The following is a 22,175-nucleotide window of genomic DNA, read 5'->3' on the forward strand; positions in this document are numbered from 1 at the left end:
CTTAGCTTTTGTCAAACTCAGCGTACAAGCAGAGGGCAGGACACTGCAATTTTCAATCCTCTCCCATGCTGACATACCCCATCAAGTTTTCGCTTGTTTCACCAAGGTCCCAGTGATCCAGGCAAACCAAACCAGCCTGGAGAAAAGTAGGCTCGGGGGGATCTTCCCGCTCAGCTGTGAACAGCCTCAAGCTGTGCTAGGGGAGGTCTAGACTGGATATTAGAGAAAATTTATTCATGGAAAGAGTGGTCAAGAATTGGAAGGGGCTGCCCAGGAAGGTAGTGAGTCCCCATCCCTGGAGGTGTTTACGGAACGACTGGACGTGACACTCCGTGCTTCGGTGTAATTGACGAGGAGGCTTTGGTGTAATTGACGAGGGCGAAATCGGTCACAGCTTGGCCTCGACGATCTTCCATATGTTTTTCGAACCTCAGTAACTCCGTGATCCCGCTGGGAGCGCCACACTCGCCCCTCACGGAGCCGCCACCGCCTCCCGCCCCTCACGGAGCCGCCACCGCCTCCCGCCCCTCACGGCGCCTCCCTCAGAGCCCGCCCTTCCCGCGCCTTCTCGAAAGGTCTCGCGAGAGGCGGCGGTTCCCGGCCGGACGCCCCCGGGAAGCGGCGCCGCTGCCGCCGCCCCTTCCCGGCTGGAGCCCCGCTCCATTCCCGGACCATGGAGGAGCCCTGCGGCGCGGGCGCCGCGGCCCCGCTGAGGGGGGACGCCGAGGAGCCCAAGCAGGTGAGCGGCGCTGAGGGGGGGCCGTGGTAGGTGAGGTAGCGGGGCGGAGTGGGGGGGTCGAGCCGTGGTTACAGACACAGCTCTCAGTGGTGTTTTAATTGAAGCGGTGTTTTTGATCCTCATTCCAGTTTGTCAGGGCCGGAGTGCGGTAGAGAACATGCTAATTATGATTAAGCGTTAATTGCGAGTAGTGCTGCTGTTGTTATGCTTAAGTGCATCGCATTTACGTAAGTGGTGTCCTGTGGAGCTGTTTTTCCCTCGACATGTGTTCGTTCAAAGCTCCTCGCACACGGGTGACAGCTGCGTGTTTTGCTGTGTTTGGAAAGAAATAGGCAGACACGAGGCTTATTTATTTATTATTATTTGTTAAGGCAGAAGCGTGTTTAGTTTTAATGTTGGTGTTAGTGAGCACTTGGTGTTAGTAAACGCCTACTTTCACAAACTTCAGTGGGAGTCATGTGTTCGTTTTAGCCTTCCTGAGTGATTTTGTGTTGTGTAGGCAGCTGACCTTGGTAGCACTTCATTTTCGTTCCTCAGGGTACCCAGGGGGGCGAGAAGATAGATCACCGTCACCTGCTTGGATCAGCCCCAGTGTGGCCACAGGACCAGGGCAGTGGGTGTCCCCCTGTGCCGGGCACTGCTGAGGTCCAGCCTCAAATTCTGGGATTGCTTCTGGGGCTGTTAGGTCAAGAAAGGCGTGAAGGGGCTGGAGTGTGTCCAGGGAGAAGGGGCTGGAGCCCCAGGAGCGGCTGAGGGAGCTGGAAAGGGGCTCAGCCTGGAGCAAAGGAGGCTCAGGGGGGCCCTTGTGGCTCTGCACAAGTCCCTGACAGGAGGGGGCAGCCGGGGGGGTCGGGCTCTGCTCCCAGGGAACAGGGACAGGAGAGAGGGAACGGCCTCAGGCTGGGCCAGAGGAGGCTCAGGTTTGACATCGGGAAGGATTCGTACATGGAAATGGTTGTCAAGCGTTGGAACAACCAGTTGAGGACAGTGGTGAATCCCTATCCCTGGAGGTGTTCAAGGAAAGACTGGACGTGTTGCTCAGTGCTCTGGTCTGGGTGACCATGTGATGACCAATGACAGGTTGGACTTGATAATCTTGGAGGTCTTTTCCAACCTAAATGATTCTGTGATAATTCCTGAAGTGGAGCTTATGCTTGATACAGGTTGGAATTGGGATAACTGGAAAGCTGTATGTGCTGGGAAAAGAGATAAGGGAATGCAGGACTGGATTTTGCTCGCTTACCATTAAAAATAACCTACCACAGAGGAAGCCTGATAGTTTTAATTGCCAGCAGTTTATAAATAGAAGGCTAATTTCTCTCTGGAAACCAGGGGTCGGTGTTGTTCCTCGGAGGCAATGAGGTGAAGAGCAGTGCTGTGGTGAAATACTCCTCAGCCCCTCCACAAGCAGCCTTTGCTCGTCTGCAGGAGAAAACAGACCTGAAGCTGCCTCCTGCCAACTGGTTACGGGAAAGTGCCAAGCTGGGACCAGCAGGGACAACCATTCTGGGCAACAGCAAAAAAAGTAAACCCTTCTCAAGGTAAATAACAGCAGCCCCTATATTATTTTCCAGGGCTTTAAGAATAATTCTGATTGTGAACTTGGATCTTGTGTCATTTAAAGTAGAAAGTACAGGTTTTACCCCAGCAACTACATATTGCTTTGTCTTAACCATTCTCCCTCTATTTTTCACCTATGCTCTGATCTTGTCTCCTTTGTAAATGATTAATGATGTTGATTGTTACTCTGTTCACGTGTGTGTTGACACCTTGCCTCAGACACTCAAACTGACTTTTTGTTCTTCCGTGATTGGCCCAAATCAAACCAGACTGGTTCAGCCAGCCCTTCTGCCTTTGATAACAGGTGAAAATGGAACATGTGGTTCCCCTTGGAAGCCAATTTATAGCTCTTCTGGATGTTCAGAAACTGGACCTGGCAAATGGCAAATGAAACTTTGTATTTATGTCAGAATTTCATATTTATGTCACACTATAGATGAAATTAGGGCCATAGCCAAAAAGCAGGGTTACCTTTCAGTGTGGATGTTGGCTAAATTGTTGAATAAGTTGAGTTCAGAGTGTTCATAAACAGGAGCCTCAAATCCTGTGCTGAACAAGCAAATTCACACCAAATCAGCCAGTCAGTGAAATTTGACAGTTTGTGCAAAGTCTCTGTTTACATCCTCATCATCTCTTTTAGGAGCTGTACTTTTTGGAGCAGAGTAACATGTTTTTCAGGGATTTATGAATTTTTCATGTTTATTTTAGGTACTGTGCTTGTCAAATAGAGACTGGCAGTTTAATCTCTTTCTCTAGTGTCAGTATGAAAAAGCTGATAACCAAAGTATAACTTGCACATCATTTATGTTTTGGATTATAGTAGTATCTGGATTTGTTTTAAAGAATGATCTGTACATTGAAATATTCTAACTTAAGTACTTTGTAATTTCCTTAATGAGGGTGGAGGAAGACACAATGTGTCTGTTACAACATGTAGGGCAGTTATGGAAAATGTGAATAAGAGGTAAAATGAAATTACAGCTACTAAAATTAAAGTCTTTAACATGTTTAATACCTTAAAGAGAAATTCGTTGAAGAACTCTTCTTATTTTCAGTGTTAAAAAGAGTCCTTAATTTTCTCTGATTTTTTTTTTGATTGCAGCAAAACTTTAAGTGTTTTAAATGTCCTGAAATTAGATCTAGGCACTGTCAAAGATATATTTGAAAAACTTGAAGAATATGAAGATGAAATTACTTCGTTAATTTTAGGTCTCATTACACTTGGTGATGTTTAGCTGTGGGTTTTTTTGTTTTTTTAATGAAATCTTTCAAAGATTTAATAGATATAAAAGATGGGTCTGTAATGTCATGCTGGAACTGTCTTAACTTGTAATATTTTTTTAAATAGCTTTGGGATGGCTTATGACTTCATTGACTCAGTTGGAAATGATGTGGATGTTGTGTCTGATTCAGAGGTATGGACACATCTTAAATTCTCTCATTCAAATTATTACACTGCATAAACTTTTATTTTAAGATACTGTCATGGCTTCTGGCATCTTTGTGTCCTTTGGGGACAAGGAAAGATCCCTTAATGAATCACAGATCACCAAGTAAGGGAGTTGTGATCACGGAATAAGAAATGTAGAGAGAAAATCTTATTTCCTCTGGAGGTCTGTAAATAATCTTCAGCTAAAATATGCAGTTTAGTGAATGCAGCACATCAGTCTTGCAAGGTAGTTGTGTTGTGTGTTTGAAATCAGTTATTTTGATGTAAACTGTTACACTTAAGATGGTTTTTTTCCCTGTTTTTATCTAAAAGAGAGAGCTCCCCTCCAACAACTTCTTTCCTTTGATTTCTGTCAGCTTGTCAGCTCTTTTGGTGCTGGTAATAGCTGCAGAATTCAGATGAGGCTACTCAGAAGAGGAAACACATACTCATGTACTGTGTTAATATTTGTCAGATTTGTATTCAGACTTAGATCTCTGTCTGGATTGCTCTGGACCCCTGACAAAGAATTGGTATTCCTGCTGTGAAAATAAAGGTTTTAAAACCAAACCATATTTTTGTCATTTTTGTTGGTAGCTGGTCATGATGATCCAATCAGAGAATGTGTTTAAGCCATGTGTGTGCTTTCTACTGATGACTTGGCCTCTTTATCACTGTCATTCATGTTCTCTGCCCTCAACAAATGCATTTTCTTGTGGAATGGTCTTAAAATCCCTGGTGCTGTCAGGTTTCATTTGACCACATGTGCTGGGGTAGAGTTAATTTTCTTCCCAGTGGCTGGTATGGGACTGTTTTGGGTTTGTCCTGAGCACAGGTTGATAATACAGAGATGTTTTGGTTGTTGCTGAGCAGGGCTTACACAGAGCCAAGGCCTTTCCTGCTTCTCATCCAGCCATGCTGGCAAGGGGGTGGGAGTGCCTGGAAAACTGAGAAGAGACACACCCAGGACAGGTGACCCTGACTGACCAAAGGCTGGGGGGGTGTTTGGAGTGATGGAGTTTGTATCCATCCCCAAGTCACCATTACACATGATGGGGCCTTAGTTTCCTGAGAACGGTCTTTCAGTGCAGCATAATTGTATTGAATAATCTCTCTTTTCACTTTCCTTTTGCAAGAACATTAAAAAACTCCTGAAGATCCCTTACAGCAAGTCCCATGTGAGCATGGCAGTGCACAGAATTGGAAGGACACTCCTGTTGGATGAGCTGGATATCCAGGAACTCTTCATGAGATCCTCTCAGGTGAACCACTTGGTTCTTGATAAGTGTTACACGTAGTCAAAATGCTTCATTTCAGGAATAGAGTAGCCAGCAAGAAAATGTCTGGAAATTAGTGGGAGTTGTATGGGTACCAAAGGTGCTCTGTTCTGCAGCAGTTTACCCACAAACTACATCTGATGTCCTGTGTTTATGGTATTGTAGGGTTAATATTCTTTTGTGTAATTACTTCACTATTGCCATACCATTTGATTGATTTTATTATCAATGTGTATTTCTTACTATGTAGCCTATTATATATCTGATTTTTCTAATTAAGTCAAATTTTCAGTAAGAACACAACTTTCCTAAAAGCTGTATTTTCAGTAAATAACCAATTCAGGACTTCAGCTCTGAGGTTATTTTCTGGGTTTCTTGTTGTGGATGAGTATTTATAAGTTTATAAGGCACGTGGTTTACTTTGCAGATGCTTCTTGATATTAATTTCATATTTCTTCTGTTGGCTAGACAGGGGACTGGACATGGCTGAAAGAGTTTTATCAAAGGCTGATTGATCAGAAGTGGCAAAGAAAAAAGAAGAGTAAAGAACATTGGTACCAGAAGGCAATACTTTCTAAATTTTTGTATTACAGGTAACCTTTTGTGTGCATGAAACTTGAATTCTGCATCACTTACTTCTGCCTGGTTCTTGGTCTTGAAGTAAATGTTAAAATTCCATTATGGCTTGTCTTATTTTCTGCTTTCTCCTTATACAGAGGGAATTGAGGAATGAGGTCAGGAAATAACATGAAATGTTTTCACAGAAATTGAAGTATTTTACTTTAAAATTGAAATACTAAAGAATATAATAAACAGCATGACTTAATTAACTGCATGTCAGCCAAGTCATTTGTTGGCAAGAGTGCATCAAACATAACTCTAAAAATGGATCTGTTTGCATCTTGTCAGCTGAACTTGTAAATGTTTCCTTGTCAGCATTAATGGAGATGGAGCTGCTCAGCCTGTTCCTTCCACTTCCAAGCAGCATCAGGAGGGTCCTGTTGCAGGTGAGAGTGATGAAGCAGGAAGGGCCTCCTGGCCAGCTCCTTTTGAAATGCCTTCCTCGCTATCTGAAGACCCAGGTGCCTCTAACCAGGTTGGTGTGGACAATGTTTTATGTGGCACCACAGTGTTTGTAGAGCCACAGATGTTGAAAGGTTCTCAAGGTGCTGCTGCAGCTCCCTTTGCTGAAAGGGCTGAGCTAAGGCATGAGGAGAATTGGCAGGAGGTGAAGTTCCTGCTTTTGCCAGTGGGTCAGAGCTGCAAATTTCAGATGTTTGTTCTGTCACTGTAATGTTAAATTGTTATTTATCCCAGCATCTTTGAGAAACAAAGCCTTTGGCTAAGAGTAGTCATCAGTGCCTATACCTAAAAGTAGGAAAATCCTGATACTCAGAAGATGTTTGGAAGTTTATGGTTCTGGCCGTCTTTTTTAAATCTGCCATAAAAATCCATCAAAAGATGGTGGCCCTGAATTTATTAGATGAAGGGGAAAAATTCCTGAAAAAGGAAAACAGTTAAGCAACACTTAAAAATACTTGCTGTGAGATTACACAAGTGAAAGGGGAGATGTTTACAGCAGTTATGCAACAAACTATGATTAGAATCAGGCTCTCATTCAGGGTTTTTTTAATGAAAACTTAATTCCTGTGGCTTTTGTGAGTAATATAAAACAGGAATTGATTGAATTTTGGTGAGTTGAAAGATCAGTTGTCTTCAGTTTGCATTAATGTAATAGTTATGCTACAGTTGTGCTTGCACAGAATTAAAACTGATCTGCCAAATTTAGGGAGTTTCTAACCTACATTATCCATAAAATTGTAACTGCATGTGTTGTGTGGAGAAACACTTCAGTGCTTGAAAGCTTTTAGAAAAAGGACTCCTTCTCTCTTCCACCCTCTTGAGGAACTATTGCCGAATCCAGCAGACTGTTTATCATAAAGAAGCTGCTGTGCATTTGTACAGTGCCATTTTCTTCAGTTTATAAATAAACCAGTAGGATAGAGGTTTTTCCTCTGGGCACTGATAATCTGGTGTTGACTCTGGGTTAATAAGGAGCTCCTATAAATACTTTCTGGTTTTTTCCCAGAGCCCCTGAGAATATTACCAAGTACAATATTTTGGCACTAACTGTAAAAAAGAAGCGTTCTAGTCACTGACTAGAGGCTTTTTGTAGTTTAATGCATATTTATTAAAAGATGTTGGAGGTAAAGGTTTTTCCCTTACATGCTTTTGTTGTTCATATCTTTTTTTAATGGCCTGACTTGACCTCAGCAGCAGAATCACTCCTTATCCTTGTGCTTTCCACAGGGAAATGTGCCTCTTGAACCCTCATATCTAGTGGGGCATGTGGCCTCAGCGCCCAAAGAACAAAACCTGACTCCTTTGTTCAATGACGGGGAGAACAGGCAGGTATGCTTTATGTGAGAGCTGAACCCCCAGGTTAAAGCAACACCTCCAAACTGGGCCTAAACTGGAACTAAGGGCAAACCTCAGTCCCCTGTAGAAGTAGCTTTTGTGGCATCTGTAATTTTGAGCTCCTGTGAACGCGCAGCCGGGTTCGTCACGTGCTGGCTTTTGTTTGCTGCTTTGGCTTCTTGCTGTCTCATAATTCCACAGAATGTCACAGAGAGCAAGTGTTATCCCACTGATTTACAGAACAGTTCTGTTTTCTCTTAATGAAGGGACTTAAAAATGACTTTGTTCGTAATATCTTGTGGACCTTTGAAGATATCCACATGTTGGTGGGATCAAATATGCCAATATTTGGAGGTGGGAGATACCCTGCTGTGAGCCTGCGTCTCAGGTGAGCTTGGAAGTTCACAAGGTACTATTTATACCAGCCTTGACTGATTTGTTACTCTGCTTCCTATTTAGCTGGCTGCATTTTTTGCTGTTTTTATAAAAGTGGCCAGTAATATTTCTTCTGGGATTCTGAATTTCAGTTGTTGGGCATAAGCACTTAAAACGTTACTGAGCAGTAAGACAGAACTATTCTAGTCCCAATTTAATGATAATCCCTTCATTACCAGTCTTCCTTTGCATAGGCAAAGAATGAGCAAAAACTTGAGGCTCACTTGGTGTATTTGTTATCTTTTTAAGACACATCTCTAGGAATTAACAGTACCTTGCTCTGCAGTGAATTTTGGACGGTCTGGGAGAAGGTTTGTGCTATAATTAGTTGCAGCTAGAAGTGCTATTCCTTCTTATTATCTTGGTAATAGTGTGACATCTGAAGCCTGTTAAATGTGGGCAAAAATTCCAAACTGCTGATGGAATTCGAGCATATTCCATTGGAGAGAGCAGCATATCTGTTTTGCTATAACTCATAAGAATTCACAAATAATTGTTTTAGTGTTCCTCCACTCTCAGGTGACTTAAACCTAAATGCCATTAGTAAACATCCCTAATATTTCCTGAAGGGTAAATAAAGATTTATCTAACACTAGAAATATTTTGTTTTAGGGATAACAACAAGCCAATAAATGTGCTAACAGGAATTGACTATTGGTTGGACAACTTAATATGCAATGTACCAGAGCTTGTGATGTGCTTTCATGTCAATGGAATTGTTCAGGTAAGTCTGACTCTTTGCATTATGCCTTAAAATAACAATTCATTCTTCACCTTCTGAAATTGCCTCAGTTATAACAGATCCTTCACACTGCTCTGAGAAGAGATGACAAAAATCCTGTGTTGGAGAATGAGAAGCATCTTAGACAGCTTGCAGCAGTCATCTAAAAATAGTGTGTTCTTTCTTCCCCTCCCTTTCATGCATGCAAGATTCCTTCTTCCCCTGATGTTTGAGTGAAGGCAAAAATAAATGCAACAACAGAAATCTGTTTCTTACATCTTGAAATCTGCAGTGTTCCCTTGCCAAGATAGATGCAAGCTTTTGAATGTTTGTTTATGCTGTTTTACTGTAGACAGTCTGTGTTTCTGTTCTGCCTGGTAGCCTGGAGTTGTTTCCTAGGCTGACTAGGTTTCATTGAAGTAATAGATGTTGTGCCTTCTCTCCCTTTCTTTTCCTCATCCTTTGTTCTCCATTTACCATGTTTGTGACAGAAATGGATCCTTCTTAAAGCTTTGATTGAGTAGTGTAGTCAAGATGTGCTTGCTTAAAGTGAATCATAGAAATTAACTCAATTTATCATAATAGCAGCCTTTGTTTCTTTTAGCTGTTGATAGACTGATACATTAATTTTGGTGTCAGAAACCCCTCTTAATCTTAAGTTTTAATTTTCTTTTCTTTGCAGAAATATGAAATGATCAAGACTGAAGATATTCCCAATTTGGAAAACTCTAATTTTTCTACCAAAGTGATAAAAGATATTGCTCAAAATATCTTATCTTTTCTGAAATCAAATTGCACCAAAGAAGGACATACCTATTGGTTGTTTAAAGGTAGGAAGGTTTAGATCAATTTGAAAAGATTGACAGTAATGTGATGTTGATTAATGAGAGGTTTTCTTTTTCAGCAAGTGGGAGTGATATAGTAAAGCTGTATGACCTCACCACGCTTTGTGAGGAGACTGAAGACAAATACCAAAACCCTTTTACAATGCCAGTGGCAATTCTGCTGTACAAGTGAGTTTTTATCATTTTTGTTGCAGTACTTAATTCTTGGTGCAGTTGTATTCAGAACACAGACCAAAATTACGATCAAATGACAGTCATACACAAACTGGCTAAATCTCAGTCCCACTAGATGAAAACAGACTTTTTCCTGTTCACCATTTCTCAGTGTAAACTTTTTTGCTGACAAAGTCTCGTAGACACATCATAAAGTTTGGAAGATCCATAGTTGTAGAATATTGTTTGACATTTGGTTTTTCTTCCAGCACAAAGAAATTCTCCAGGGGTTTCACTATTTTGTTCAACTTTCTTTTAGAGTTGCTTGCAATATGATGCTGAAGAAAAACCAGAACAAGAAACACTATGGCACAATCAGAACATTGCTCCTGAATTGTCTGAAGTTGTTGGACAATGGCAGACATCCTCAAGTAAGAATTCAATGTTTTCTTCCACTTTTGTGTACATATAACAGAAATGCTGTAATCATAATAAACCTGGTAATAAATAATGGGCTCCTTCTTCCTCCCAGGGGAGGGAATTTCAATTTATTTATCAACTTAAAAAATTGATTTTTAAAAGAATCCCCACGCTATTTTTTTTTAATTAGTAGTTTTTGCTGCCCCTCATTGCTGCACAAGTCTTCTGTGCTGCTCTAAAAAGGAACTTCTTATTACATTCTCTCTCTTGTTCTTGTTGCCAGAGAGCCCTCTGGGAGCAGATCCTGGATAAAAAGTGTAAGATGTGACTATATGAACATTTTTACTCTTAGGATGTCTGAAAACTGGGACAGGCCAAATGGAGAAATTACAGTCTCCATCCTTTCAGATGCTCAAAGCCCAGCTGAACACAGTTCTGAACAACCTGCCTGGATAAGTGGGTTGGGCTAGAGAGTCTCTAAATAATTAAGCTGTTTTCAACTGAAAATTAATCCCAAAAATGTGATGTGAAAAATCTGAATCATATTTAGAATGGATTAGAAGAGGAGACGTGGCACACATTAACTAATAAGAATGTAGATTCCTTCTAAAGTTGTTAAAGGTTTTCAAAATCCCAATGGAATCCCTTCAATTTTTTTTTTTTTTGCTGGCATAATATCCTTGTGTTGTCTTCTGTGATCTGCAAGCTGTTAGAACAGGAAGTACTTATTCTTTACCAGTTGGTTTTTATTTTCTTCTAAAGTTGATCAGCTTGGATCCTTTTCCCTTCCAGGGAATTTGCTCAAGCTGTGTTTACAGGTTATCAAACACCCCTTTGCATGTCCTCTGTACTCCTTATTCTAAGATAATTTATAATGTTCTTGCCTCTAAAAAAAATTTAACTTGAGAATGAATCTTTTTTTTCTCTTCTTTGTAAAGATTATTGCTTCAGCAAACTACATGTTATCAGAGCTTTTTCAGCTGGATGAACCTAAAAAAGAAGACAGTGCAGACTTCCCTATAAATGGAAATTCTGATGAAAGTTACAGTGAGGAAGAGGAAGAGATGCCAGACAGTGATGAAAATGGTTCTTACAGCAACAGTTCTGATCCCCCAGATGACAATAAAGCAGTGGCAATAATCAAATCTGTTGGGGAGTTGTCAGTACCAGAAAAGTACAAGTCTGTGCATCGAATACGTGTAAGTGACTCTGGGGGGTTATTAAGGGTCTTCTTGGATGATTCAGTTCATGGGACAAAACTGGGTAGTGAAATTCCTGGTAGTTTTGTCTCCAGGTTAACTGAAGTGGGCAGAGAAGCTGTTCATGAGCTGCTCACAAAATCTGAGGTGTGTGAGTTTTATGGTAGAGCAGGCTTCATGTAGATTTTTCCTTACCATTTTCCACTTTGTCTTGATGCTGCCTCTCATTGGCATCTTCTGGCCAGGAATTTTTGTATTTTGTGTGTTGAACATTTCTTCTCTTCCCTCCCTGGTGCCCCAATGCAGCCCAGCTGTGCATTCCCTGTCTGCCACGGCACCGAGGAGCGCTGCAGGCTGGTGCTCAACCACGTCTTGGAGGTGAGTTCACTGCCAGCTTCCTGAAGATACTTCACCTCCCATCCAATTCTTCATCTACTCTGTGTTTGCTAAATATTGCTGTCTAGGTGAATGAAATGATTTCTTCCTTTTGCAGGGTTTGAAGTCTGTTGACAGCAGTGTTAAAAAAGAGGGTGACCTTCCTGCAGCTGACCCCAGCACTCCAATCCCGTTGAAATATGAGGATGAATCCACCAGCGGTGGTCCTGAGTCTCTGGAAAAACAGATGGCCTTGTTTCTAGACAAAAGTAAGTTGTATTGTTGTGCAAATAAGACCTTTCCAGTGCCAACACAAACTGCTGCTACTTTATTTTGGTTGTCAAAACAGTGTGTTTAAATCACTAATTACACCATTGCCTAAGGAAAAGTGCCCTGAAAATTGAAGAACAGTCTGTTCCTTTTTAAATATGAAAAGAGACACTCATTTGAGTTATTTTGCATAGCAAAGAATCTTATTAGTCAACACATGATTTTACTGGACCCTATTTACATGTGGCTTTCAGATGACTTCTGTAAGGGCTTGGTATTTTGAGGTTTGGTATGTGGAACACCTTAAGTTTTGTGGGTTGTTTTAAAAATAGGCTTAATTTCTTTGTGTGTGTGTGACCTGGATGTTTTCTGGAAGAATTTCTCCCTTCTGGCAGGTTTTGCTCCTCCATTATGCTTGCTGCTTGAATTGTGTATAAAATGTTAACTAGGATTTTGTTTTCTTTCTTGTACCTCTACAACTGTGAAAGGAAGCCACGAATAAAAGATGTTTTGTTTGTTTAAATGCTCAAACTCCAGAAGTTTCAGACTACAGTCTCTCTCTATTTTATTTTGCTCTGGAGTGACTTAAAAAGTTCCAGGAAAGACTTTTCTTCTGAAAGTAGTAGAGCTCTCTGCAAGGCAAGGAGCCCTGTAAGCACAGCTCAGAAAGAAATTTGTCTTGCCTACTTTGGCAGTTCTTTATTTTTCCGTTTCTCCTCCCTTTGAATCTCTGAATAAGAAGCCAGTTCAGTTCAGAGTTATTCACACTCACAGAGATTCCTGGATCTGTGCTTCAGTCCATCCCTGCAGTAGCAGCAGTGCTACTTGTTCACTTTTGTTTTCCAGTCCACGTGTTTGTTTCCTGTGATGTGCATTATGTATTTTCTCTGCCACATGTACATATTTACATACATATGGAAAAGTTAAGTGCTCTAAACTCTGGAATTTCTAACTTCAGGAGAACTACTCCGGACTGGTGTATGGATGCAGTGTATGTGCAGTGTGTGTGTCTTTAGCTGGGTGGGGTGTTACTGTTTTAGGTTTGTTTTTGTCCTAATAGAACATGTAGTGCTTAAGAATTTATTTACTGTATCTGCTTATTTTCTACTTGTATATTATTACAAGATAGTGGGTTTACAAGTCAAGCCTTGTTGGTCTGCCTTAAGCGAGAGACTCATTTCTGTGTTCACATATGGTCAGGGCAAAACTCTGCCCTTTGGTAGGGACAGGCCTTAAACCAGGAACAGTGACCTGTTCCTTTGGGCTCCATAACCACTGCAGCATCAAACAAAAGCTTCATAATCTTATAGAGAGGATATCTTGAAATGAGTGTGAGAAAGTCCTTGGTTTCCTTTGTGGGAAGGACCAGGTTATCCAGGGTCTCGTGTGCTGGAGGCTAAACCCACAAATGGAAGCTTTCTCACTGGGACTGTTCATACAGAAACTGAGCATTTATCTTGAGGATGTGGTGGAGAGCATGACTAATTCTGCCTGTGGCTTTCTTGTTCTTTTTTTCTGCTCCCTAAGGGAGTAATGTTGGCCTCTGCCCCTGTGTTTCACAAGCTGTTTGAGGTCAGAGAGGCCACCTGCACTGTCACTGTCCCACTGGATTCCAGTATCCTACTATCAGGTGGAGTGCATGGAAAAGTGCCATGTGTTGGGTCTGTTTTGCAGATGATAAATGGAGTGGCAGACAAGCTGGCAGAACTCTGCTTGTGCAGGGCTGTAATCAGGCAATTCCCATTCTGCCTGTGCTGATGGAGACATGTCTGACCTCAGGCATTTGTTACAAAGGGGAGATCACTGACAAGGTTCTGTTCCTCTTACAGTGGGCTCCTTCCAGAAGGGGAAGCATTCCAGCCAGTCAGGAATGATTCCTGGATCATGGCAATACAAAATGAAACTCCAGCTCATCCTGAAATCATCAAGAGCTTATTATGTCCTGTCTGATGCTGCTATGGTCCTGCAGAAATACGGGCGAGCACTGCGATACATCAAGCTGGCCTTGCAGTGCCATGGTAAGTTCCTTGAATGGATTTGCCACCTGTGCCACTGCCTGGAGATACCTGTCACCATATCAGATACTGCTGTGCCTGATTTATCCCAGTGGTGGGCAGTGACGAGTCTGACAAGCCTGTGTTTAATCTAAGTGTCCAGCTCGGTATTCAGGACAGAAGTCTGTAGTGAGGATAACTTCTGTCACTGATCGATAGAAAGACGATCCCATTTTGACAGATTGGGAACTTGAGGGCACATTTGGAGCTTCAGAGCAGTTGAATTTGGGAGAGTCTGCCCTGATGCCAAGGCCAGGAGAGTGTTCTGTGCTCCAGGTGATGCTGCTGCAAGCCAGTACTTTTTCCCTGGTGGTTCCCATGTTATTGAAGTAAATCCTTGACTCTGAGAAACACCAGACTTGTTCATCAGCTGAATTGGATGCTCCTCTAAAATAGAATGCGTCTTGAAGTATTACTGAGGAAAAGGGAAGAAATAAAATCAGGCTGTTTAGACTAATACTGCCATAATGAGAATAACAACTGGGAAATGCCAGTAGCTTAGTGCTAAAGTGCTGCTATTTCCCTGCCCTAAGGGAAGGGAAGGCTCCTGTCTTAGGGCAGGAGGAGGTTTATAAAGCAAACCCACTTATCTTAGCACAAAGCGTCAATAGACCTCTCAGTAACTCAGAGCACTCTTCAGCTTTCAGTCTTTTACAGACTTGAGACTCAACTTCAAATTCTGGAAATTCAACTTTTCAGTCTGTATCTCACTTGAGTTAATCTGCAGAAAGTCAGTTTTCCTTTAGTCAAATCTGAGATTAGCATTTGTAGTTGCCAGAGTGACTGCTCATCTTGGACAACACAGGGACTCTTCAAACCATCAGCTGTGTAGAGCAACTGTGACTTTAAAATAGGTTATTTCTTCTGAGGAGAACATGTGTTCTCACACTTATTCTCTGTATGCAGACAGGTAGCATTAAAAACCAATTATCTTGTCAGTCTGTGCCAAGCCTTTTGATGTGTAGTTCTTTTCTTTCCCCTCCCTCATCCATGTTTTTTTTCCCACCAGATACCTACTGCTGTCTGTGTGGCAGCATGCTTCCCGAGGTGCTGGTGTTCCTGTGTCAGTGCCTAACCCTTTGTGGAGATATCCAGTTAATGCTGGCTCAGAATGCCAACAACAGAGCAGCTTACCTTGAAGAATACAATTACCAAACTAAAGAAGATCAGGAGATACTACACAGCCTTCATAGAGAATCCAGGTGCCAAGGTATGATCCTGACACAGGAGAACTGCCAGACTTTGGGTACATGACAGACATAAATAATCTCATTGGGTTTCCTCAAAACCATGCACTAGGAGAACTTGGGGCAGAGGGGTTACTGCACTTCACTTCTGTTTTCTTCAGAGAAACCTCATCCTGCCTGTCATACAGAAGGGGATTGTCAGTGTATTGTATGACATGGCCTGCAGCTGTGAAACAACTAAAGGCAGTAACTCTTCCAGTAATAAATAAAACCTAACTGACATAACTCTTGTACTTAAATTAGAGAAATACTGTTTGACATGAAGGCTTTGCATTTTGTTTTCCAGTGTTTGCCTGGGCTACAGATTTATCCACAGACTTGGAATACCAGCTTTCTGTCAGCTGTAAATGCTATGAAGCAGCTTATGAAATCCTACTCTTCAGTAATTTAAAAAGCCAAAACCCAGAGCAGCACATCCAGGTGCTCAAGAGGATGGGCAATATCAGGAATGAGATTGGAGTGTTCTACATGAACCAGGCAGCTGCAGTGCAGACTGAGAGAGTGGGCAAGTATCCTTTTTCCATTCCTGACCATTTCATGGAGCTACAGCACTCATCAAGTTCACTAATTGTATGAGAAATCTATTTCTGATTATAAAGAGGACATTTAAATGACTGTCGTTTTTTAATGTCCACTGTAATTATTTGTTTACAACAGATCACTGTGGCTTGTACACTGTAGTTAATTAAGCTTAAACTGAGTAATGGAATGTGTAATTTGGAGAAATTCCTTTAAAATGTGTAGAATGCTCTCAAAAAACCATCAAGGAAACTTTAAACTCTGTTGTGAAAGGGAGGGCACGTTGCATTCTTGATGTGTTGGGTTTAGCCCAGCATGAACAAGCAGCAGCTTAATTTAAACAGAAGAATAGCTTCAGTAAAGTCAGCCTGTGAAATTTTGGTAAGTAAATCCTTGGAAGCTTTCCTTCTGGTTTATTTTTGGTGGGCTTTTTTTGAGGAAAAGCTTGTAGGGTGAGGTGTTCAGTGGGGTTTTGTTTTTGAAAGCAAACCCAATGTCTTGTCTAGGAGTAAGAGTTCCCTAAACTAGAACAAGTGAGGTGTTGGTAGTTCAGTGTCAACAGCTCCAGTTTCCCAAGTATTAGCTGTTTACTGTAACCTTTGTCCAAGTAATATTTGAAGGATTTTGGCTTGGACTTTCAATTTTGTGATTTGTCATCATCTCTCTGGGTTTTTGCAGGTGTTATTTAACTGAAATCAAAGCTTTGAAATACTGAATTCTACCTGTCTGTAAAAGTCACATTTTATTTGCTTAATACTGAAAATTTATAGAAGTAACTCCAATCCCCTGAATCGTTACTGTGAAAACAAAATCTGATGTATCCTGTGAGTTTCCTGGTGTTCTGTGTGTCATATCACTGGAATTCTTTGTGAAGTATAGTAGGTGTAATAGTGCACTTCAGGTATTAAACCCTCAACCATATGGAGGTCTTGGGAGTATTTTCTGTGAATTGGATCTTCAGAATAATTTACCACCCTTAAATTTTAAAAGATGGTTTATTAGAGAGACAAAAGTGTTTATTCAGTACCTCTGAGGAATTTGAGTGAGTCTCTAAGCCTTGTGCTTCACCCTAGTGAGTAAAAATGTCTCCACGACTGAGCAGCAGCTCTGGAAGAAAAGTTTTTCCTGCTTTGAAGAAGGAATTCAGAATTTTGAGTCCATTGATGATGCCACCAATGCTGCCCTTCTGCTGTGCAACACGGGGAGGCTGATGAGGATCTGTGCCCAGGCCCACTGTGCAGCTGAAGGGGACTACAAAAGGGAGTTTTCCCCAGAAGAGGCCCTTTATTACAATAAGGTAACTCCTCACTGGTTTAAGCAGGGCCCAGACCCCAAAATGCCTTTTACTGTGAGGTATTTGTGACTACTTTGGTAAATATGTTTAAATTTGGGTGGAATAACCTGGGATAGCTCTCCTGCTTCCATACTATCCTAATCCTTGCTGTGCAGGCTTTGCTGGTGTTGTTGAGGTTTGATTGCTGGGACATTCAGATGATGATGTTGAACATAATGCAGTGCCACACACAAGGGAGAAGAATTGCATGGTCAGGATTAGAGAGATTATCAAGTGGGAAATACTGAAGAAGGCTCAGGGAGATATTTTGAGAAAAGGGAAATTAATTTCTAGTTGTTACAAATGCAGGCAAACTGTGTGTGCATGGTTCTGTCCTTTGCAGGCTATTGACTACTACCTGAAGGCACTGAGGTCTCTGGGTAAGAGGGATGTGCATCCAGCTGTTTGGGATTCTGTGAACTGGGAGCTGTCTACGACGTATTTCACGATGGCAACTCTGCAGCAGGATTATGCTCCCTTATCCAGAAAGGCTCAGGAACAGGTAACAGAGAGCATTCATTGTATCTGAAAAAAATGGATTGTTGTTGTCCTGAAAAACTGAACAGGGAACAAAATGGGTATTGGAACTGTACAATCATGGAATGGTTTGGGTTGGAAAAGATCTTAAAGCTTATCTTGTTCCCCCATGGAACAAGATGGGCAGGGACACCTTCCACTGTCCCATGTTGTTCCAAGCCCCGTCCAGCTTGGCCTTGGACACTGCCAGGAATCCCAGGGGCAGCCACAGTTTCTCTGGGTACCCTGTGCCAGGGCCTCCCCACCCTCACAGGAAACAATTTCTTCTCAATATCTACTCTAAATCTTCCTTCAGCTTAAGGCTCTTTCCCCTTTGTCCTACACTACATGCCCTAGTGAAAAGCCCCTCTTCAGGGATTTTTTCCCTTAAATTTGTATTTATTTATGTTGTAGATAGAGAAGGAAGTCAGTGAAGCCATGATGAAGTCCTTGAAGTACTGTGATGTTGATACAGTGTCTGAACGGCAGCCCCTGTGCCAGTACCGGGCTGCCACCATCCACCACAGGCTGGCTTCTATGTACCACAGCTGCCTCAGGAACCAGGTACTGCTCCAGACTGCTTTGGTTTTCTAAATTCCGTCCTTAACATGTTCAGTATGTGTGGAGCTCGATATTTATCCTTCTACCTGTAGCTGGGCTACATGTATTTAAATTATTGAACCAAAGAAATTAGTGCTATCTCACAACAGACAGTCTCCAAGTAAACCTTTCCAGTGGCTCCTCATGAACATGCAGAGGGTGGGGGATTCACTCTGTGCCCTCCTCTGAGTGCAGGTTGGTGATGAACACCTGAGGAAGCAGCATCGTGTCCTTGCTGATCTCCACTACAGCAAAGCAGTGCGGCTCTTCCAGCTCCTGAAGGATGCCCCCTGTGAGTTCCTGCGTGTGCAGCTGGAGAGAGTGGCCTTTGCAGAGTTCCAGATGGCCAGTAAGTGTAGCTCTGGCTTATGACAGCTTTCCAAACCACCACTACCTACTTAGTTTCATTTTTAGATAACTAAATGTATGTGAGAGCAGCAGCAATCTGCTGCTCAGAATGGAATTTTCCTCAAGAGAGGAGACAAGGCATTTTTATCTTGCTGGTTTTTAGCTGACTAGGGCAGTATGTGCTTTTTTCCTATCTCTTGAAATCTTCGAATGTAAGAAGAATCCAGTCTGTAACCTAAGCCTTTTGTCCTTCATTTTTATGGGTTTTTTTAGGTCAGAACAGCAGTGCTGGGAAGTTAAAGACTCTGTCTGGGGCCCTTGATATCATGACCAAAACCAGGGGTGCATTTCAGCTCATCAGGAAGGATCTTGTGGCAGAGAATGAACAGGTAAAAGGAATGTTGGGTGCTGTGACACCTGCTCCCTTCTGGCTTATGCCTTCAAAAAAAATGGTCATTTGGCAGTTAAAATATTCCTTGGTTACTTCTCTGCAGATTTAGTTGCTTAAAGAGTATGGACAGAGCTAGAATCTATTGCTGTTCTCCCCTGGCCTGGAGGTGGATAAAAAATGTTCCTTTAGAACATGATCCAGAGATGGATTAAAACATATTTTAACCTGGACTGCCTTGCTATGTGAATGGGCTTTTTCCTGTACAACTCTGCTTTCCCTTAAAAGGGCCCATGTTATCCCTTGAAAGTCTTCTCTAAGATCTTCAGAATCTGTGAATAATAAAGTTCTCTCTCTTTCTCTCTCTCTCTCTCTGGTACATTTAATATTTAAATACCAAAATGTGGAGGGTTATCTGTAGCCAGTGTGAATAATGTTCCTGGTGCCTCAATCACCAGTTACTTGCAGTATGTGCTGATGTGTGTGTGTCCCTTGCTGGCAGTTTGGGCAACACATGTAAAAGTCACCTCACCTGCAGGAGGGGTGTTCTGGCTCATTTCCTGTGTTTAAAAGGTGGAATTCAGTGAAATGGTTTTTGGTTTTCTCTTCTGTAGATCAGCAAGGATAAAAGTCCTGCTGAGAGCATGTCAGTGAATGATTCCCCTGCAGGCCTTAACAAAGAGGAAGTCTTGAAACTGCTTGGGATTTTTGAGTCCAGGATGTCTTTCCTTCTCCTCCAATCCATTAAATTGTTAACTTCAAGCAAAAGAAAGATTGGGTAAGTTGAAGCTTGGTGTCCTTTATCCTGATGTGGGATTGGTGTGTGACAGAGCACTTCAGAGTTCCTGGGGGAGAAGCTGCTGTGTGCTGCTGGTCTCTTCGTACATCTTGCTGATAAAATGTCAGTGGAGTTTGGCAAGCAGAACACTTGAGATGAAATTCAGGCACATCAGTAATGCTGCAAATAGAGAGGGATGGATATGGGGAAGATGTGCACTGGTGTAGAGAATTTACTAATTCCTAATTTACTAATTCCTGGAGTGTCCTGTCCTGCTGCTGGGATTCAGGACAAACCTGACTTCTTTTTGTGTTGAGTTTGAAGAGATGTTGGGATTTGGTGTGGCAGCAGATTCCTTACCCCACTCCTTCTCTTGGTTTGATTTGAATGTGTGTGGCGTTCCTTTTGGGGTGCAGAAAATACCTTTTACTCCCCAAGCAGCAAGTGTGTGATGTTAATGTTACATGAAGTGAAGCTCTGAAAATGTGCCTTTAGTTTTAAAGGCTATTTTTAGGCTGGGAAGTTGGGTTAATGTTTTGGGGATTGAAGCACTGCTGATGCAAGAGCTGTTCTGCTAAAAGTAAACTGTGAAATGAGTTCATTGTACCCAGGAAGTTGTCTGCTGATAGTGGTGGACTGGTAAATAAAAAACATGAGAAGAGAACACAGCCTGGGTGTGTTTTTAGTTGTTTTTCAGGCAACGTTAGGAGCTTTCACCTCCTGAAAAAGAGCTTCCACAAGGTGGCAATCTGAATATGTGAAACACAGAGGATTAATACAGGGTAATTTATATGTTACCAAGCAGATGGCACAGCTAACTGAGTAAATGGGTTTAGTTCTGCTGTCTCAAAACACAGGCAACTCATTTTTTGTTTTGGAGGGTTTTTACCCCCACATTACCTTGGCATCATTGCCTTGGGGTTTTGCACTGAAGATTCCACACAGGGAACCTGTTACAGTTTGAATGCTGTGAAATGGGACTCTTAAATAAACTTCTTGAAACTTTGAGGCCAAGCTTGAAACTACCTTTCATTTAACCTTTCTTGTGCCTTCTGTACATCCTGTGTGCATTTCCTCCCTTTTGCTCTGCAGAGGGTAAATTCTGCCTCCTGCTTTAATAATGGGCTGAAAAAGGGAGGAAATTGGAGCTCAAATGCTACTTCAGGGTCTCAGGTGCACTTTGGCAGAGAACAGGAGAACATGTGGGGAAATTAATGTTTGATAGCAAAACTTGGAGCCTGGCAGTAAAAATGGATGAAGTCAGTGTTACCCTCCCAAAGTGGAATCATGAGCAGAACAGAACTTGGCTGTGCAAATCGGAGGGGAAAAGTAATTGAAAGTAATACTTTGTTCTGGGAATACTTGTAACTTATCCCAGAAATACTTTGCATTTCAGTGGCTTTTTATTGACTACCTGTTCTCTGAAATAAATGAACCTGCCTGATTCCTGCCAAAGGCGTGATGAATTTAATTTGCTTCAACCTTTTTCAGTCATTCCTGAAGCACTTGCAATTAACCTGACTGCTGCTTGTACATTTTATATTCTATTATATTTATATTTTATGCTCCTGCCTGCAGTATAAACAGAATGCTCTGACTGCAGTGCAGCGAATGGTGGAGGCTGAGGCTATTGCCAGGGATGCTCATCAATATTATTTAATGATACTCGTGATAATTTGCAGAAGGAAGAGTCGTGCTCAGGTAAAGAGTTGGGATTCTCTGCTCTCTTTGCAGGGGCACCAGTGAAGAAGAAGCAGTTCTGAAAACAAACAAGCAGGTTTATTCCCTGCTGCTTCGTGCCACTGCCAACAAGGGGCTGTCCCTGCTGGAGCGCACGGAGCTCATCCTGAGTTTGCTGGAGCAGCTGGCTCCAAGGAACGCCGAAGGCAATCCTGGAATGCAGTGAGGGCAGCGCTGCGGAGCTGCAGCACCAGTGCCTTGCTGGGAGCACTGGGGGTGTTCCCATGGGATGTTTGTGTTTATTGACGGTGAGTTCTCACCACTGTTGTTCCATTGGAATCTGGGAAAGCACAGGGATTCTTTTTTATCCCCACAAAGCCCTCCTTGTTCGTCTCCCAGCGTTTCTTTGTTTGAAATGCCAGTTTGGAGTTTCTGGAGATAAAAATGTAACTTTTTCACCACAGGGAAATTGTCGATTTTTCTCTTGCAGTGATACCCATGTTTTGCATAAAGATGTAACCTCACAGCTGCTCTGCTTTGGTATTTAATGAAATGTGTTTTGTAAGCAGGGCTGCACTGGAACACTTTCCCTGCTAAAGGCAGCCCAAGCTGTACCAGGAGATTTCTGTGGAATATGTGGATGCACTTCTTAATCCCAGGGAGGATCCTGCACAAAAACCTGTGCCTTTCTAGCTTTGATGTGACTCTTGCAATTTATCAGCCATCTCTGGGATTTTGTTTTGGAAAGTGAATGGTTTCAGCTGTGTTGGAATTGATCAAGAATAGTATTACCTTTTTCAGACTTGAAACTGTGAATAAAGGAGAGGATATTTTTAAATAAAAGTTTATTTATTAAATATAAACTCATCAG

General features: G+C 42.1%; 1 protein-coding gene across 1 annotated transcript; it reads left to right on the forward strand.

Moving 5' to 3' along the window:
• The first annotated feature begins 575 nt into the window (after positions 1-575).
• On the forward strand, positions 576-22,167 carry EDRF1 (erythroid differentiation regulatory factor 1). Its single transcript, XM_069020254.1, has 25 exons — positions 576-739; positions 2,072-2,280; positions 3,648-3,714; positions 4,865-4,990; positions 5,474-5,598; positions 5,942-6,101; positions 7,316-7,417; positions 7,690-7,811; positions 8,471-8,582; positions 9,262-9,409; positions 9,484-9,592; positions 9,897-10,008; positions 10,936-11,196; positions 11,503-11,574; positions 11,690-11,840; positions 13,671-13,859; positions 14,905-15,105; positions 15,429-15,647; positions 16,735-16,958; positions 17,338-17,496; positions 17,925-18,074; positions 18,306-18,459; positions 18,732-18,847; positions 19,461-19,624; positions 21,359-22,167. The coding sequence occupies exons 1-25, from the start codon at positions 674-676 to the stop codon at positions 21,528-21,530; spliced, it is 3,690 nt and encodes a 1,229-aa protein (XP_068876355.1). The 5' UTR covers positions 576-673; the 3' UTR covers positions 21,531-22,167.
• Positions 22,168-22,175: the final 8 nt, after the last annotated feature.

Source organism: Aphelocoma coerulescens, chromosome 6, assembly GCF_041296385.1.
Source record: "Aphelocoma coerulescens isolate FSJ_1873_10779 chromosome 6, UR_Acoe_1.0, whole genome shotgun sequence".
Taxonomy (NCBI): Eukaryota; Metazoa; Chordata; class Aves; order Passeriformes; family Corvidae; genus Aphelocoma; species Aphelocoma coerulescens.

Excerpts from the sequence above, each read along its gene's own strand:
- EDRF1 (XM_069020254.1), top strand. The coding sequence starts at position 674 with ATGGAGGAGCCCTGCGGCGCGGGCGCCGCGGCCCCGCTGAGGGGGGAC. Across the intron at positions 18,075-18,305 it reads ACAGCTGCCTCAGGAACCAG|GTTGGTGATGAACACCTGAG; the intron begins GTACTGCTCCAG and ends CTCTGAGTGCAG. Across the intron at positions 18,848-19,460 it reads TTGTGGCAGAGAATGAACAG|ATCAGCAAGGATAAAAGTCC; the intron begins GTAAAAGGAATG and ends TCTCTTCTGTAG.